A 19,238-nucleotide genomic window follows, 5' to 3' on the forward strand; every position below is an offset into this window, starting at 1 on the left:
TTGAAACGAGCGGCAGCAGGTTGGTTGGTTTACTTTTATCAGATTAGCAATCTTTAGTTCGATGCAGAGGCCTTGAAGTAGTAACAGCTGAAATAAGTGTAATGTCTTTCTGTGTGCCTTTCTTTCTGCGCCCCACCAGCCCACATATCATATCACTCCTCTCTGTCACTGTCTCCTGCCCCGGGCGCTAATCCACCTGTATCTGTACAATTGGTCCTCAGTGCCTCGACCTCACTTATAAAGGCCTTTATGCCTGCTCATGGGCTACGCTCTGTTGCTTGTTGATATATTTCAGACTCACTGCCACCCCTCTTAATTTCGTTGACCATGCCACGCCCCTGTGTTCGGTTCAGAGGCAGTAAACGCAGACCCGGCTGTGGACAGGTAAACAGATCTGCCGCAGGAGTGCAGAGTATTTCTACGCTCGACCCCTGCCACTGCTGGCAACGGGGCATCTGTTAACCACACGCTGGTGGTGGTGGGCCTCCAGGGCGCACTCCTATGCGGGTCTGTGCTGGTTTGTAAAAACACACATGTAAATGAACCCACACCACAGGCTCCCCTTTCTGCTGTTGTAATTTAAAGCGACAGCAAACTGCGCACTTATATAAAGCGCCTACTTTAAATACGCGCAGCAGAAAACCGGACACCCTTTCAGTTCATGTGCATTTGGGTGTTTTACGAACTTGCGCAGAACATTTCGGCCCTGATGAAACGTGCTGCCTTTACGGAGGCACTTCCATCACGGAAGTGCTTGCTCTTGAAGGCAGTGCGGTTGAGCTCACATTGTGCTTGCCGCATACTGCCACTTTCAGAGCCTCAGACATTATCCGGTTCAGCAATTCGTGTTGCTGCATTGTTTGTAACTTTTGAACCATTTCAGCTAGAAACACATTTTTGGGTTTAAAATCTGCAGATTATGTGGCAAATATATATTTATGCGAAAATCGCTGTGGGCACACAATTGCATAATTCTAGTGGCACTGAATGTAAAAAACCGACATGGTATGCTTTATATTTCAATGCAGATAATGGTGTATGGCAAAGTTCACACAGCCAATCATCACTGCTGTATCGATAACACATCGCGGTGCTTTGTTTCAGCAAATTCTATTTTAATGTTTTCTGGTGAATAATACTGCTGGGCATTTAGTGGGCCGGGTCCTTCCGAGTCTTAGACCCGGACACTATATTCATGTCCTTAACATGACTGTGAAAAACATTGCCAATTTGTGAACAATTAATGTAATAGGTATCCAGGTAACCCATGGCAGTGATTTGGGCCCAGATGTAGGTAATAGGCAATTACCGAATGGTAAATACCGAATTTTACCGATTCGGTATTTACTATTCGGTAATTGCTATGTAGGTAAATAATTTGGTAAAAATACCGAATCTGTAAGATTCGGTAATTACAGATTCTGTAATTACAGAATCGGTATTTGCCATTGATTCCTGTGGGCCTTGAAGCCCATAGGATTCAATAGCAAATACTGATTCAGTAATTACAGAATCGGTAAAATTACCGAATTTACAAGGGGGACAGGGTGTCACTTTGACACCCTGTTGCACCCCTGTTTCTGACTTGTGTGCCATGTGACACACATACATGCCCTTAGGGCATGTCTGTGTGCCACATGGCACAGGTGTACATGCACAGATGTGCATGTACACTAGAATTCGTTATTTACCATGGAATAGTATTCCATGGTAAATAACGATTCGGTAAGGGGCTGTGGCACTGATTACAGTGCCACCTACATATGGATTTACAGAATCGGTATATTTACCGATTCGGTATTTTACCGATTCTGTAAATTTACCGAATCGGTAAATATACAGATTCTGTAAATAAAATGCCCCCTACATGCCAATTCCCAAATACCTGTCGGTAACGGCCGAAATCGGCCGTTACCGACCGGTAATTGGCGACCTACATCTGGGCCTAGGTTCTCATCTTTATTTAACATCTTTTACTGAATGTTTCACTCTGTTAGAGTTTTAGCTGTTCCCAGGATTTTGCGGGTTTTGGATTTTTATTTTGGGCAGCATTACTCTTGTAGACTGCCTGCTTAGTTAGAACTGAGTCGCCTCAAGGTGCTTGGCTTTCGGTGCTCCTCTGCTGAATAGTATACCTAATAGTGAGAAGTCTCCTGGGTTCTCGCAGGCCTGGCCTCTGCTTAAAACTTGGAGTCTTGCTGCACTTTAGACATTTTAAACTCTGAAGCCACATTTTGAAAGAGTATCACCAGGTTCCAGCAAGGTGCGCGTGACAAGATTCAACCCTCGCCCTCCTGACCCTGAGATGGAAAAGGCTGTTTGAGGTACTGTATTTACAAATGTACAATCTTTAGTCACCTCTGCAAAGAGCTGACCCTGCTGTCAGAACTGGGCTTCCCATACTTACCAGGCTGGCCGTCTTAACACGGCGGCCAAAGAGACATGCGCATTTTTAACTTAAGCGCACAGCTCCCCCTGCTGCCAGTCATCAGCAATAGCCATGCCCTGTCCTGACACTCAGCTCGGGATGGGTCATTTCCTGAGAAATAAAATGGCAATAAATACGTTTAATTACCAATTTATTTTTCAGTTCTGACCTGAGGTTTTCGTTTGTGGAGCAACATTCCTCTTCAAATGGAGGGGCCACCCTGGTTCTTTCGCAGTGAGGCACATCTATTACTGCTTTTCAGCCCAGGATCTTTTACTGTATCAGCATTGGCCTTAGCAGTTAATGTGTTTATATGTTTGAAGAACTCTAGCAACTATCCTAGGGTGGGGCAGTCAGTCAATTTGTTCAAGAGAGGAGAAACAGTTATAGGTCAGAAGGGCAAATGATTGGTTCGCAGTTTGCTCTGTGAAAGAGAATACAGATGATAAACCAGAGGTACTGCCATGATGCTTTCATTAGAGGGGCGAATCAAAGAGAGCCTTTCCAGAAGTGACCCGACCACAACTATATTTCTAGAGTTGATAACAATACAGTCTCCGCTCCCATCCTTCGGTTGTGAGCCCACCCAGGGGACCATGGTGTATCATTTTTCAGAACAATTTCACACGGGGTGGCTTCTGGCAGTAGCGTAGCATGCTTCTAAAGTTTATTTTTGGGTTGTGGGGCTTAATGCTATCTGCCATAGCTTCATCAGCTCTGGTATTGTGGCGGTCATCTTGGATATGAGCACTTCTGTTGTACACCAAAGATGAGGTGTCACAAAAGTACAAGGTAGACTTCTTTATACAATATGTAGTCGCGCTGGTGAGCCACCAGCAACTCTCTTCCACTCGAGCTGTCACTAACTGTCACTTCGCTGAACCCCTCCTCGAGCATGGAACCCAAGTACTGGATTCCATGCTCAACATAGTACTCAGGTCAAAATGATACTAGCATCTAGATATATGAACTACAAACACATGCACATTAAATAAAACTAAACACTAATGGAGAAGAAAACAATTCCCTAGCAAAACACACCATAACTAATACAATAGAAGAAAACTAAGGGAAAAAGTGAAGATGAATAACAGTACCCTCAGAATATTGTAAAAGCATTATCTCCGTAACTGCAAAGGTACCATCCTTGTCCTAGTGCTGCGTCTGGCACATCCATCTCTCCTCCCTTCCATCACTCTCTCAGTACCTCGGTTACTATCAACACACCCGTCGTTATTTTCCAATTACACTCTGGTCAATCGGCTGACATTCCACCAATGGCTTCCCTCAATTTGTACACCATTCACTTCCATAACCCTAACAGGTGGTCCAAACTTTAATTTCACATTCACGTGTTTCTTCATAAGCACAAAATCCCCAACCTCAATTTCAAATCGTCAGGCTCTTTTTTCTACTTCAAAATATTGTTTTTTCTTGAATTGGGCCAGCTCTACATGCTCACGCACACTGCCGTCCGACAATTTCCTAGGTTGACCCACTTATTCATCAACGCCGGACAAAAACTTGTGGTCGCTCTATGACCATATAACAACTCGAACGGTGACACAGCAGTAGAAGCATGAGATGGTGTGCGAAAGAACCAGAACATTGTTCTCACCGATTTAGTCACAAAAATGTTTTGGGGGACTGCCCCCTGTATGCACTCCCCAACACTCAATTCATCCTTTCCACTAGACCATTTGTTTGGGGATGATAGAGCAAGCTTTTTAGATGTTTTACCCCACTGGATTTCAAAAATCCCTTCACTGCAATAGAAACACACTGGGTTCCATTGTCATAGACCATCTTAGCTGGAAAGCTTTCTTTGAGAAAAACATCTTTCAAAAGTTCAACAACTGCTCCAGCTGTGACCACACTCACAAACTTGACTTCTGGCCATTTTGTGTAATAATCTATCATGACTAATGCAAATTTTGATGAAGGTGCCAATTCGTGAAAAGGTCTCACAATGTCTATTTCAACTTTTTCTCGACATACAGATATATGCACAAATCAGGATTGGTACACAGTCAAAATATCGAGTCTTAAATATCGACCTACCAAAATATCGTGTTGGATATTTCGAAGGTGTAGAATATCGATGTCAAGAATATCGTTGGACAGAATATCGACCCTAAGGTAACTAATATCGAAATTCTATATATCGATGTAAGTAATATCGAAGTTAGTAATATCGATAGCATATATATCGATGTTACTAATTTCGATGACACTAATATCGATATTTGTATATTTTTTGTGTTTTTTATTATGTATGTGTTATATGTTTTACTTAAGTATGTAAAATAATTAATATTATATGTGTATTAATTTTATATATTAATACATTTAATTATAAGCAAATTATATGTTTTAGTACCGGAGCGGGTTGTGGGTTTATAGGGGAATAGGGTGGGAAGTAATTTAATAATGTTTAATTGATTGTTAATTAGTAAGATTTATTAATAAATTGTAATTAATTGGTAATTATTTTTAATTAATTGGAAATTAATTTAAAATAATTGATTAATTGATAAATATGTTCTGTAGCCGGTTATGGGTTTATAGGGAAATAGGGTGGGAAGTAATATAATTAGGTTAAAATAATTATTAATTAGTAGTTATTATTAATTAATTTTAAATTATTGGTAATTACATTTAATTAATTGGTAATTTATTTTAATTGATTAATTGATAAAAATGTTCTGTAGCGGGTTGTGGGTTTATAGGGGAATAGGGTGGGAAGTAATTTAATTATGTTAAATTAAACATTAATTTGTAATTATTATTTAATAATTTAAAATAATGTGTGAGTAAATTTAATTAATTGGTATTTCATATTTATAAATTGATTAATTGATATATATGTTCTGTAGCGGGTTGTGGGTTTATAGGGGAAGAGGGTGGGAAGTTATTTAATTATGTTTAATTAATAATTAGTAGGAATTATAAATTAATTAAAATTAATTGATAATTAATTTTAATTAATTGGTAATACATTTTAATTGATTGGTAAATAATTTTAAGTAATTCATAAATAGCTAAATGTGTTCTGTTGTGGGTAGTGGGTTTATAGGGGAATATGGTGGGAAGTAATTTTAATTTAATTACGTAATAATGTTTATAAATTAATTGTTTAGTTAATAATATAATTGTTAATTAATTATTAATTGGTAATAAAATATAAAATTGTATTTTTTTAAATTTATTTTTGGTTAAATATATTTCGCTAATCATGTATTTTATAATTATGTATAGGTATTGTATATGGTTTATATTTATTTAATAGTTTATATTTTTATAATTAAATAAATCTTTTATTTATAAGTATGTTATTTTAACCCTTATGCTATCCAACACTTTCCCTACTGTTGCACTCTCTGGAGTTGGAATAGTATTTTTTACCCCTACGCTATCCAACGCTTTCCCTACTGTTGCACTCTCTGGAGTGGGAATAGTAATTTTTACCCATACGCTATCCAATGCTTTCCCTACTGTTGCACTCTCTGGTGTGGGAATAGTAATTTTTACCCCTACGCTATCCAACGCTTTCCCTACTGTTGCACTCTCTGGAGTGGGAATAGTAATTTTTACTCCTACGCTATCCAAAGCTTTCCCTACTGTTGCACTCTCTGGAGTGGGAATAGTAATTTTTACCCCAACGCTATCCAACGCTTTCCCTACTGTTGCACTCTGTGGAGTGGGAATAGTAATTTTTACTCCTACGCTATCCAACGCTTTCCCTACTGTTGCACTCTCTGGATTGGGAATAGTACTTTTAACTCCTACGCTATCCAACGCTTTCCCTACTGTTGCACTCTGTGGAGTGGGAATAGTAATTTTTTACTCATACGCTATCCAACCCTTTCCCTACTGTTGCACTCTCTGGAGTGGGAATAGTAATTTATACTCCTACGCTATCCAATGCTTTCCCTACTGTTGCACTCTCTGAAGTGGGAATAGTAATTTATACTACTACGCTATCCAACGCTTTCCCTACTGTTGCACTCTCTGGAGTGGGAATAGTAATTTTTACCCCTACGCTATCCAACGCTTTCCCTACTGTTGCACTCTCTGGAGTGGGAATAGTAATTTTTACCCCTACGCTATCCAACGCTTTCCCTACTGTTGCACTCTCTGGAGTGGGAATAGTAATTTTTACTCCTAACCAATCCAAAGCTTTCCCTACTGTTGCACTCTCTGGAGTGGGAATAGTAATTTTTACCCCTACGCTATCCAACCCTTTCCCTACTGTTGCACTCTCTGGAGTGGGAATAGTAATTTTTACTCCTTCGCTATCCAACCCTTTCCCTACTGTTGCACTCTCTGGAGTGGGAATAGTAATTTATACTCCTACGCTATCCAATGCTTTCCCTACTGTTACACTCTCTGGAGTGGGAATAGTAATTTATACTACTACGCTATCCAACGCTTTCGCTACTGTTGCACTCTCTGGAGTGGGAATAGTAATTTTGACTCCTACGCTATCCAACGCTTTCCCTACTGTTGCACTCTCTGGAGTGGGAATAGTAATTTTAACTCCTACGCTATACAAAGCTTTCCCTACTGTTGCACTCTCTGGAGTGGGAATAGTAATTTTAACTCCTACGCTATCCAACGCTTTCCCTACTGTTGCACTCTCTGGAGTGGGAATAGTAATTTTTACTCGTACGCTATCCAACGCTTTCCCTACTGTTGCACTCTCTGGAGTGGGAATAGTAATTTTAACTCTTACGCTATCCAACGCTTTCCCTACTGTTGCACTCTCTGGAGTGGGAATAGTAATTTTAACTCCTACGCTATCCAACGCTTTCCCTACTGTTGCACTCTCTGGAGTGGGAATAGTAGTTTTTACCCTTACGCTATCCAACGTTTTATATAATTAATTGTAAAAATATTAAATGTTTATTTAATTTTTTATATTAGGTACATTTTATTTATGTTATTGTTTTATGTTTGTAAATGTATTAGTAATTTAGAATATATTTTATTAATTTATAAATTAGTAAAATAATTATTAATACTTATTGTTCGGTACATATATATTATATATTTACTGTATATATTTAATTAATGTATTATTAATATATATGTATTATTTATTAATTTTAAACATTATTAGATACTTTTAACTATGTAGATTTTATTTATTAGTGTTATATACTTTATTTTACATTTATATATTAAAAGAAAAAAAATCAATATTTTTAACATCGATATTTTTTACATCTATATTATTTTTTCGATATTTTTGTACTTACCATGTTGTAGATAGGATGTCGATATTCTTGCCCTCGATATTGTTGACTCGATATTCCTGTAGGTCGATATTTAGGAGGTCGAAATTCTGTCAGTGATCCATCAGGATTACCAGTTACAACTTCATAACTTTGTACCGCCATGATCCATGTCTCTCAGATCCTTAGTTATGTACATGTCATCCCCTCTACAAATGCCATTGTCCGACACACATATGACAGATGACTGTTGAGTAGTCTTGGAAGCTTGACAGACTTTGGCAAAGTGACCCTGCCTATTGCACAATAAGGATTGGAGTTCTTGCTTGAGTGGAGCTTCCACCACCCTATTCTAATAACTTAGGGGCATATTACCAACAACTAGCGATATTTATCGCTAAATGGGCTTAGCGAGTTTTATTTTATCTGCAAGCATCGCTGGATTTTATCGCAGAGATAACGTGCTATTAGCGACGTTTATCTCTAAAGCGATAAAATATCCAGCGATAGCGGCAAAATGCGTGAATATCTCTGGGAATCCAGCGATATTCAGGCATTTACGCCAATAGGTTCTTAACCTGAATATCCAACTTCCATTGGATATACAGGCTAAGAAGTGGTCTGAGCAGGCGTTAGCTTTTGGAGATACTCGCTTAGCGCGAATATTTTTATCGCTACGCCTGCCTTGCTAATAGGCGATAGCGATGAGCAGTCGCTAACAGGTTGGGTACACCCACTTTGCATGTCATTAGCAATAAATATAGCTGACATGCAAAGCGGGCCCCAAACCACTCGCTATCGCCTCAAAGCTGACGCTAACATCAGTTAGCGGCAGCTTGCTAATAGGCCGATATAATTATCGCCGCTTAGTGGCCAAAAACAAATATCGCCAGACTTGGTAATATGCCCCTCACTTTCTTACACCCACATACTGATTGACTCATAATTATTCATCTGGCCAAGTGACAAAAGATACCAGCCCAAGTGGAAACCACTTACATGTCAAACACAAAGGAAGAATGGGAAAATCATGTTAAGAAAGGATGCGTAAACACCTCTTTCTGCATGTTATTTTGAATAAATATGCAAATCTGTGCCTAGAGCTGAACTGCACCATTTCCTTATAGATACGGTGTAGTTTTGTTCTTTCCAGTTGACACTACTCAACAGAACAACTTTGCTTGCTGTCTTCCACTTTTAGTAAATGTGGGCCTTTGGCCTCACCCACAAAGCTTCAGTCTGCAGGAGCTGGTTTTACCTAGTACCCTCAGTGATATTCGTTATACTTTTTCTGCAATGGCTGTCATTAATTTTAGAAAAATTCCCTTGTCCATTACTGGGTAAGAGCATGCAAAGATGTCCACAGCTTTCTTCAGTGCTCTTGCAGCAGAGAATACTGGTCCCCATCTAGAAATGCTGAGAAGTGATACCATTTTCCATGAGGTTTTCTGTATATTATTAACTTCAAATACTTGCCTTATTATTTAAATTAAAAAAAAAGGAAAATAAAAGGAAAAGTAGGAGAAAAACAACCAGAGACTTGCCACATTTTCTGAGTTTCTGAACAAAAACAGAGGGAGCAGTATGTATGAAAGCTAAAATCAAGGCATTGCTCTTCCTAACTGCATGTTGTCATTTGTATACAGATGTTGCACTATGTGAAGAATGCACGCAGGAAGAGCTCAGCTGCAAATGAGGCCTTCTTCGATGCCAATGGAGACTCCCCACCTTTCCTTGATCTGTTGTACTGGCACATGACATCCAGCAACACTAGCAGCTTTGTCAGGGTGGGCACCTATGATGGAAGGGCTCCAGCTGGCAACCAACTCACTATCAACATCAACGCCATTCACTGGGGTGGAAAGTCCACCAAGGTGAGAATTTTGGCAACCTTCTCCTGAGCAACCAAAATAATGAGATTGTTTCTCAAAGTATGTCTATACTGGTGACTGAGTCTGTTAGGATTCTGTTCTCATTCATTCATTCACTCATATGTTAGAGTGTAAGAACATCTGGGATCAGATTCAATACCTAGAACAACAACTACACAAATTAAGGGGCTGTGCTGCAAATGAGTTAGTCACAAGGCGAGGTATAATTCCTCTACTTGTAGATCAAAAGCATGTCTATCAATGCAGTTATAATGGATAATGTTTTGCAAGGTACAAAAGTCCTTCATGGGCCACTTACACAGTGCCTGGGCATATGTTAAATGTGTAATGTCATAAGTATAGGGCCTTTAACAACATATCTACCATAAACATGCTAGTGGCATTAAATATAGTCCTGAAGAAAGCTTGGGATCCCCCCAGTTAGGTCAAGGACTCCATATGGCGCAAACTGCAAGTGCACACAGTACACATCTGTACACTATTTCCGCCAGCAGGCACTCAAGGAGCCATGTCCTCCTATTTTCCAGTGGACTCCACATAATGTGGCTGGAATTCCAGGGCCTGTAACATGTTATTCACCGATCAGTATCTTACAGCAGGCCCAGATGATCATTGTTAGAAGTGGGGGTCTCTAGTTGGCAGAGGTAGGTACCACTGTCCAAATAGGGACACTTGCTTCTAGTCAGGGTAAGGAGGAAACCCTTTGAGATAACCCCTGCTCACCCTCTAGGTAGCTTGGCACGAGTAGTCAAGGCTAATCAGAAGGCAATGTGCAAAGTATTTGTACCAACACTCACAGTAACACAGTGAAAACACCACAAAGTGACTCCACAACAGTTTTGAAAAATAAAGGTCTTTCCTACACAAGACCAAAACGACAAAAATGCAACATACACAGTTTAAGAATGAAAATAAAATAATGTTTATCACTCCTGTTATATTTTCATAGTTAACTTTATTTATTTGTTTCGGCAATCACTTGTGGTACATTTTCAGAATGTTGAACATTTGAGAAGAGCATAATGACAGGGACATCTTTTTGTAGCACAGGGTTTGCAAGTACATGTACATGTAAGCTCTGTGGATAGAGGCTTTAGAAATTTTGTAGGTTTTATCACCTCATCAATATCCTCCCAACCAAGGTCACAACTATCTTTTTCTGCATATGCATGATCCAAGCCATTTACACATTGTCTGATCAAGTAGAATGCTCTTTTGATGTGCCCACGCACAGAATATGACATCAGTGGACGGTCACATAGCGGGACTAATCTCTTGAACTCACTGTACAAAAGATCATGAAATGTAGGACAGTGAGAACTCATTATCCACACATGCACATGGTCTTTTTTTACGTCCTGCCCTCAAATGGAGCCTGAAATGTTAGTAAAGATCATTGGAAAAAGGACCTGCTGAACTGCTGTTTGCTTGTGCCTGGAGAGGGATCGTTATCCCAACCTGCGGATTGTACTCCGTGCTGCTGTGCCTGAGCTGACGCTCTCTGCCCTTACTGTTCCGTGGAGCGCCTCCCCTTGACTCGCTGGTGTGAGCGAGAGCTGCAATCCGCACGCTCTGCCTATCGCTCCCAGCTAGAGTCAGAAGGGTCGAGGCTGGGTGAAAAACTACAGCGCGCCTAGCCCGGGGTACTGCGAGGACCAGAATCCCCAGCTGGGATCAGCTGGTTCCTCTTCCCCCAGGCGACACGCCCACGGTCACGCCCATCGACGAGGCAGGACAAAGGTTCGTGACACCCGCTTCGCGGGCGCCACTCATTGGAAAAAGGACCTGCTGAACTGCTGTTTGCTTGTGCCTGGAGAGGGATCGTTATCCCAACCTGCGGATTGTACTCCGTGCTGCTGTGCCTGAGCTGACGCTCTCTGCCCTTACTGTTCCGTGGAGCGCCTCCCCTTGACTCGCTGGTGTGAGCGAGAGCTGCAATCCGCACGCTCTGCCTATCGCTCCCAGCTAGAGTCAGAAGGGTCGAGGCTGGGTGAAAAACTACAGCGCGCCTAGCCCGGGGGACTGCGAGGACCAGAATCCCCAGCTGGGATCAGCTGGTTCCTCTTCCCCCAGGCGACACGCCCACGGTCACGCCCATCGACGAGGCAGGACAAAGGTTCGTGACACCCGCTTCGCGGGCGCCACTCATTGGAAAAAGGACCTGCTGAACTGCTGTTTGCTTGTGCCTGGGGAGGGATCGTTATCCCAACCTGCGGATTGTACTCCGTGCTGCTGTGCCTGAGCTGACGCTCTCTGCCCTTACTGTTCCGTGGAGCGCCTCCCCTTGACTCGCTGGTGTGAGCGAGAGCTGCAATCCGCACGCTCTGCCTATCGCTCCCAGCTAGAGTCAGAAGGGTCGAGGCTGGGTGAAAAACTACAGCGCGCCTAGCCTGGGGGACTGCGAGGACCAGAATCCCCAGCTGGGATCAGCTGGTTCCTCTTCCCCAGGCGACACGCCCACGGTCACGCCCATCGACGAAACGTAGAAAAAGCAAATAACCTCCCGCAACGCGGGACGTGCGCGGGACGAAGCGTGGAACGAAGCCCGGACAAAGGGCGGGCCGTCTGAGGCCGTCCGAGGACGACCGAGGACGGGACGGGCCACCCCACTTACGTCTAATATCAGTGGATCTTACCCAGACAGCTTGAATTGAAAATATATCCCTATCTCTACTGATCAACCCCTAAACACAAACGGTGAAACATCCCCGACCCCAAATATGAGGGCTTTAAAAAAACTACGATCTCGAACAATTTACATGAGGCGTATGGGGACAGATGCTGCTGTCAGAAAATCTGTGGACAAAGCACTGAAACCTGGACAAATATCAAGTACTCCAGCCATAAGTGAATATTTCTCTACTCTCTCCAAGAAAAAGAACCCATCTTCATATCCAATGGATGACCAAAATAAGCTGGATCCCTCAACAAATAAGGTCGAATGCGACTCGTCACTCTTTCCTGATAAAAAACTGTATAAACAAGGACAAACATCATTAGAAAGTAAGCTGGTAAACATCTCTCATTCTGAAGAATGTCAAAAATCATTTCTCGATACGTCTCAAATAACATCCATAACACCAATAAAAAACCAGGTCAATGAAAATGATTTACCTCTCGATGCGTCTGAAAATGATAATATGATGATAGAAGAAGAAAAATCAGAATCATTATTACTAAGTCAAAAGCATCCACTAACCAGCTCACCAGAAAAGTCACCAAATCTTTTCTCTAATCATGCCAACCTTACTGACCCCAATTTCATTAACTTAATTTCTGGAAACACTACCTCTCCCCTGTCTAAAGCACTCTTCTCATTGCAAGAAATCTTGGAATCAGTACTATCTCACCTTGGTCAAATCCTAGCTAATTCTGACGATACTTTAGACGTACGAATAGGAATACTTAAATACTTGGTAGAAGAAAAAAGATCAAACTAAAATTACATCGAAACAACCTGGAACTGTCGACTCTCTACAAATAAACGACCTTCATAAAATAGGAAGTACGACTCCAAATCAACAGGAAGCAAGTTCACAAACGAACGATGTAGTAATAATTGAGATTAAAACCAAGGAACTAAGAAAAAGGAAAAAACATCCTATCACCTATTCTCTTAAAAAACTATTCAATGAAGATCCGGAAAAAATTACCAAAAACAAAATTAAGCACTATCCTATTTTTTCGAATAAAGTACTTGACATCAACCCAGATCAGACAACAGTGGAAAATAAAGCAGAGTCACCGAGAGCCACTGCTGAGCAGGAACATAGCCAACGAGGAAAGTCTGGAAAAATTAATACCAGGGAAAAAACACGGGGGAAGAAGAAGGGTAAACCTTTGAGAAGATTTCAGAGGAAAAAAGCGCATAAACTTAAATTTCAAAAATTCACTCCCTTAAACACGGTGAGCTCTCCAGAAATCCAAAAAACCCCATTGATAAAATTCTTGAATCCAAAAGCAGATGAATTTTGTCCACCGACAGAAAATAGAACAACATTGCAAAACTCCTCGGATATAAAAGAAATACATGATAACAATCCGCAATCATGGGAAGGAATTCCATCTAAACACATAATTATTGAAGAATTATTCCCCACTGATCAGATGCCGTTTAACCGGAGTAGAATAATCAATCTTTTACAAGAAATACCATCCCTCAACTCTCTGACAAGCAAAGAGATCGACCTAGTACTCTTTCCAAAAAAAGAAAATGATAAATTGGTACAGGTATCCTTTTTTTCTCCAGTTCTGCCTGGAATAATAATTAGAGAGAAAGAAATTCTACACAAGAATGGCTATGACATAATCTCTGTAGTAGATCCTAAAACCAACAATCAAAACAAAGGTATATTAGGACAAATTAACAATAGAAAAGAAAATAATACTGCAAATTGGGGAGATCCAGCAACAAATACTTTGAGAAAAGACTCTCTCAAAATACAAGTAATACGAGGCGAGAGATCAGTATGGTCCCGGGACTCATGCTCAAGTAAAACTGAGAATTCAATAAAATCTTGGGCATGGTTATCAGAAACATTAAACTGCAAAAAGACGGTTAATCCACAACAATACCAAGTTTAGCAAAGGTTTGACCCTTCTGTCCTGGAACTTGGCAGGGAAAACTGATATAAAAATGAAACATGCAACTAAGGACTTCCCAGATATCATCGCCCTCCAGGAAACTTGGTTAACTAAAACCTTTACACAGAAAGGATACTACGTATATGAAATCATGGCAAAGAGATCTAGAAGGGGTCATGCCAAGGGTGGTCTGGCAATCTTATTAAAAGAAGATCACTCTTGGTCACAGGAATTAATTGACACAAACACAGATAATCTACTATGCTTAAAAGTATCACTTAAGACTCAAACGTCAGCTATACCAGAAAAAATACTACTTTTTAATATCTACGCACCCCCTAGCAACAACAGTGATCTGCTGTTTGACCGCCAAATGGAGGCCATTACTCACATCATTGAAGATCAGTCCTATTTGCCATATATCATAATGGGAGACCTGAATGCTAAGATCTCTAATTGCGAGATAAAGAAATGGGCTCGTCTTTTCAAAGAGGAATCTTTCGAAACACCACTTCCTGAATTCCCAAGAGAAACTAAATCAGATAAAAGAGGACGTGCACTATTATCACTTCTCCCCAGTATTAACGGGACAATATTAAATGGTAACATCAACGGAGACAAACCAGCATCATATACAAGGCAGGGAAACGGATCTCCCTCTATCCTTGATTATCTTATATGTAATATCGAAGTAAAGGAACAAATGAGTCAACTTTCGATCTTATTTAATGAAGAAAGTGATCACGCCCTCTTGTTCTTATCAACTCATTGGATCACACAGCCTTCCTTTCAGAATCAACCAATATTTCAAACAACTAAAACGGAAGTTAACACAATGAGGAGTCGCATTTACTGGGGGACTGAAAATCTGGACCATTTGAGGATATTAATCTCTGACACCAATCTGTTGACTACCATATATTCGGATGACCCTATTAAGAACTTTGAACACTTAACAAATAAACTACGACTAACTTTACAAAGTAAGCTAGAATCCACCAGATTAAAAAAAAGCAAATGGAGAAGTAAGAGTAAAAACTGGAACCAACCAGTCGTAAAACAACTTAATAGGCTGATTCGAGCTCAGTATCTGAACTTCTCGTCTATAAACAAAAAAGAAATTAACAGACTAAAGAATCAAATACAACGAGGAAAAACGAAACAGAAAAAACAGAAGCAGGACTTTAACTGGACCGAAATCCAACTAGCAGTTAAACACAACAACCAACGCAAATACTGGTCCCTGATTGCGAGAATGACAGGATCCAAAAAAAAGCTGGAAGCGACCCCTGTTTCTGAAGAAAACTGGGATACTTACCTCTGTGAGCTTTACAAACCGAACAAGTCCAACAATAATGACGAGGTCGAAGAACAAACTGCGGGAACAAATGATACTAAAATCAACAAAACGTCGGCAGCGTCTGTCTCTATGAATATCAGAAAGGCAAGGAGTACGGGTGCATCTGGCCCCGATCAGATACCTATCAAGGTCTATCAAACAGACCACAAAGAGTGGGGACTGTTGCTCTCGCCACTATTCAACTATATATTTGACAGTGGCAAAATGCCAAACTCCTGGAAGGGAAGCATTATAATCCCGATTCATAAAAAAGGAAAAAGAAGCACACCGGGAAACTATAGGCAAATTGCCCTCATCGACGCTGCCGGGAAGATTTTTGCAGCAGAAATTCTGGACAGGCTTATAAATTGGGCATTTACATTGGGTCTAATTCCTAAGTTCCAGTATGGATTTCGTCCAAACCACTCAGTCACCGACAATGTAGCAATCTTCCAAACCATTCTAGATAAGTATGTATCAGGGAAAAAACAATCAATCTATGCAGCGTTCATCGACTACTCGACAGCCTTCGATCGGGTGGATAGACCGACTTTGTGGTTAAAGCTAAGAAGAATGGGCATCCCGGAACAGCTATTAAATTTGATAGTGAACCTACATAGTGACACCTGGTGCCGTGTCCAAATGGGGGGTGATAAGGGCCTATCGAAGAAAATACGAACAACAAATGGCCTGAAACAAGGGTGCCTCTTGGCTCCAATTCTATTTTCTTTATATTTAAGTGACTTACCGTCCCAATTACAACAAGGAGTATGCACTCCCCCAAAGATAGCCACTGAATGTATTCATTCCCTGCTGTACGCGGACGATATAGTCATGTTTGACCTAACTCCCTTCGGACTACAAAATCTTCTAGATATCCTACACCAATATTCCAGAAAAAACTTTTTAAATCCAAATATCAACAAAACAAAAGTGGTTGCTTTCTCAAAACAGAAGAAAAGGGTGAGGTACGAATGGAAGTTGGGAGGTGAGAAGCTAGAGCAGGTAAAGGAATATACATATCTGGGCAGAATTTTCACACAAAATATGAGCAACATCAATCAAATCAATCATCTAATAAAGAAAAGTGACCTACATGCTGGAGCCTTGTCTCGCCTATATTCGGCCACTGGACATAGGCATTTTTTTGCACTAATACAAGTTTACCGAGCTAAGATCACACCGGTCCTGTCTTATGCTGCAGAATATATTCCTTTTAAACAATGGACATATATGGACTCAGCAGAAGGAAAAATATTAAAAAAATTACTGAACATATCTACATCTACCTCAGTACAGGCATTGAGACTGGAATGTTCCATCACAAGTGCATATGCTACAGCTGTAGCTAGTATCATAAGGTGGGCCTATAACCTTATCCATTCCAAAGAAGGCACTTTACGAAACCTGCTAAAAGCTGAGTCATTTAATATCAACTCTACCAATTTTACCTTTTCAAAAAATATGCGAGAGGCCTTTCAGCGGGCAAAAGTCAGCGTGGAAATTCTGTCTATGTGGTCTCCCGCACAACTCAAACTTTTTCTTAAAAACTTCACCCCCAAACTGAGCTACGAGATTGATCACTTACATTGCGATAAACTACCCTCATATAAGATCTATGCAGACTCCCAGGAATATAAACAAAGCCAGCCCTATTTAGAGTACACTCTTAAACATGGTGCAAGGCGCGCAATAATGTTGCTGCGCCTAGGAACACTCCCGGTACAAACTTTTATTTCTTCCTGGAGTTCAGACAGTTCTGCTCTTTGTACCCTTTGTCAAGGGGGCATCCAGAATTTGGAACATTTACTTTTTATATGCCCAAACATAGAAATAGTAAACGCAAGGTTAACATGTCTTAAGCCCATCTATCGGTCCTGTAGGATTGTTAACTCAAAGGATTTTTTATCATTATGTAAAGACCCCCCTAACGAATATGTCTGTTACAGAATTTTTAAGTTTATGAAAATCACATTGAAAATGTATTAAATGAAATGTATAACGTGTATATTTTTATTTTGTGGTCCTCAATAGAGTACCGTGACAAAAATAAAAACTTTTGACTTTGACTTTTGACTTTTTTTTTACGTCTTTAAAGTCACATTCTTCTTCTGTTGCAGGCAATTATTTTAGAAACTTCACAGGTTCAGCAGTTAAAGCTCCAAGCTGTGTACCAATTTTGCTCATAGTGTCATCAATTGTAAAAATATGCCCCTTGATAAGAACACTCTGCATCTTTGTCAAGTTTATTGTACAGAGTATGAAGAGGGATTAAGTGTCTTTTCTCGCCTGTTCAATAATTTATCATTAGCTCTGAAAATCATTGACTTATGAACATTGCAGCAAATCTAAGCTGACGAGTCCAGTCGGGAGCTCGGAAACTCCAGGTCTGAGAATAGCAATATAATGAATACAGTGTGGTGAAATTTGGGAACTTAATCTATTTGCGAAATTGCAACACTAGTGGGAGAGACCAGCAGGAATCTGAAATCAGAAAACTTACTGCAGACAAGTGGGGATACAGAGGAGGCAGAGGAGTCAAGGGCAGCGATCGGCCGTGGTTTGGGCGGTGGAGGACACGCTGGAACCTGGAAGGAGGGAGGCGGTAACAAGCTGCAGCACACCCTGGCCCGGAGGTGTATGGGCGGAAGCGGTTACTGTGTGCCGCAGCAGCAAGAGGGCCGCCGCCAGAGTGCCTCTGCGAGGAAGAACTTTGATCCAAGCTGAATAAGGCAGGCACAGCGGCAGTGGTAGCACTAAAGACATTGAGATCGCAAAGGAGCCTTCAACATGAATAAAAAGGGCAGAAAGAAGCAAAGGCTCGCATTGAGGTCTCAGGGTAAATGAAACTTGGTCCCGGGAGGGGCAGGGAGAAAAAGGGAAAGACCTGCGATGGGAGAAAACATCAGGCAGTGGAACATTGATGAATGTAAGGGGGAGAGAGGAAATCACAGCCCTCCCTGACACATGGGGTCCTTACAAACAAAAGCTATTGCCTCAGAAGTAGGAAGGAAAGCAGTTTCAACCTCCAAGATCCTGCTAAGGAACAAGTCAATTTAGTTTCCAAATCTGTCAAAAAGATAGAGAGAGCACACGCCTCTGGACAACCTTGAGCCCTCCCTGTCCCGGGCAAGCAGGAGGAAAGTAGGGGCCACCGGCCCTGACACAAGTTTAAAAATCACCCTTTCTCTGAGGTCATATTTCAAAATACAGGAAAAAACAGGTAAGGCAAAGGATTGTGGAAACAGAGAGAAGGGCAGTAGGGTCAACAGAGACATCAGGAAAAATGGACTGTAGTATTTATAGAGTGTAGAAATCACCGGATCCCTGGGACTCGGTCAACGAAACCCAAACCCCAGCAGCTGCTGCAGGCGGCCAGCAAGCGGAACAACAAAACCCTCCATCGCAGATCAACACAGAGAAACACAGAGAAATGAATGGCAGCCTTGCTAGTGGAATGGAACCAAATAAAAATTCAGGAATCGTGTGAGGCACTGGACCAGAAGATCAATGCTCTAACAGAAAGAGTGACAATTGTGGAGATGACAGTAGACAACATAAGCAAAAAAGTGGAAATAAACCAGAAAGCGATTAAAATCCTAAAAAAATGCAGAATAGGAAATCGGAGACAAGATGGAATCATTGGTTAACCAGGCCAGAAGAAATAACTTGAGGTTACTCAACATACCGGAGGGCCTAGAGGGGGAGGATGTTAGGAAATTTACAATCATGTTGCTGGAAGAAACATTCCCATGGGC

At 40.9% G+C, this 19,238-nt stretch overlaps 1 protein-coding gene across 1 annotated transcript in view; it reads left to right on the forward strand.

Moving 5' to 3' along the window:
* The window catches only part of LOC147684549 (extracellular calcium-sensing receptor-like), a 98,704-nt gene that overhangs the window by 45,426 nt on the left and 34,040 nt on the right, over positions 1-19,238 (forward strand). Inside the window, exon 5 of the mRNA XM_086939708.1 lies at positions 9,312-9,539. Coding sequence (XP_086795834.1) covers positions 9,312-9,539 — 228 coding nt within the window. The remainder of the gene's footprint in view (positions 1-9,311; positions 9,540-19,238) is intronic.

Source organism: Lissotriton vulgaris, chromosome 10 (genome assembly GCF_964263255.1).
Source record: "Lissotriton vulgaris chromosome 10, aLisVul1.2, whole genome shotgun sequence".
Lineage (NCBI taxonomy): Eukaryota > Metazoa > Chordata > Amphibia > Caudata > Salamandridae > Lissotriton > Lissotriton vulgaris.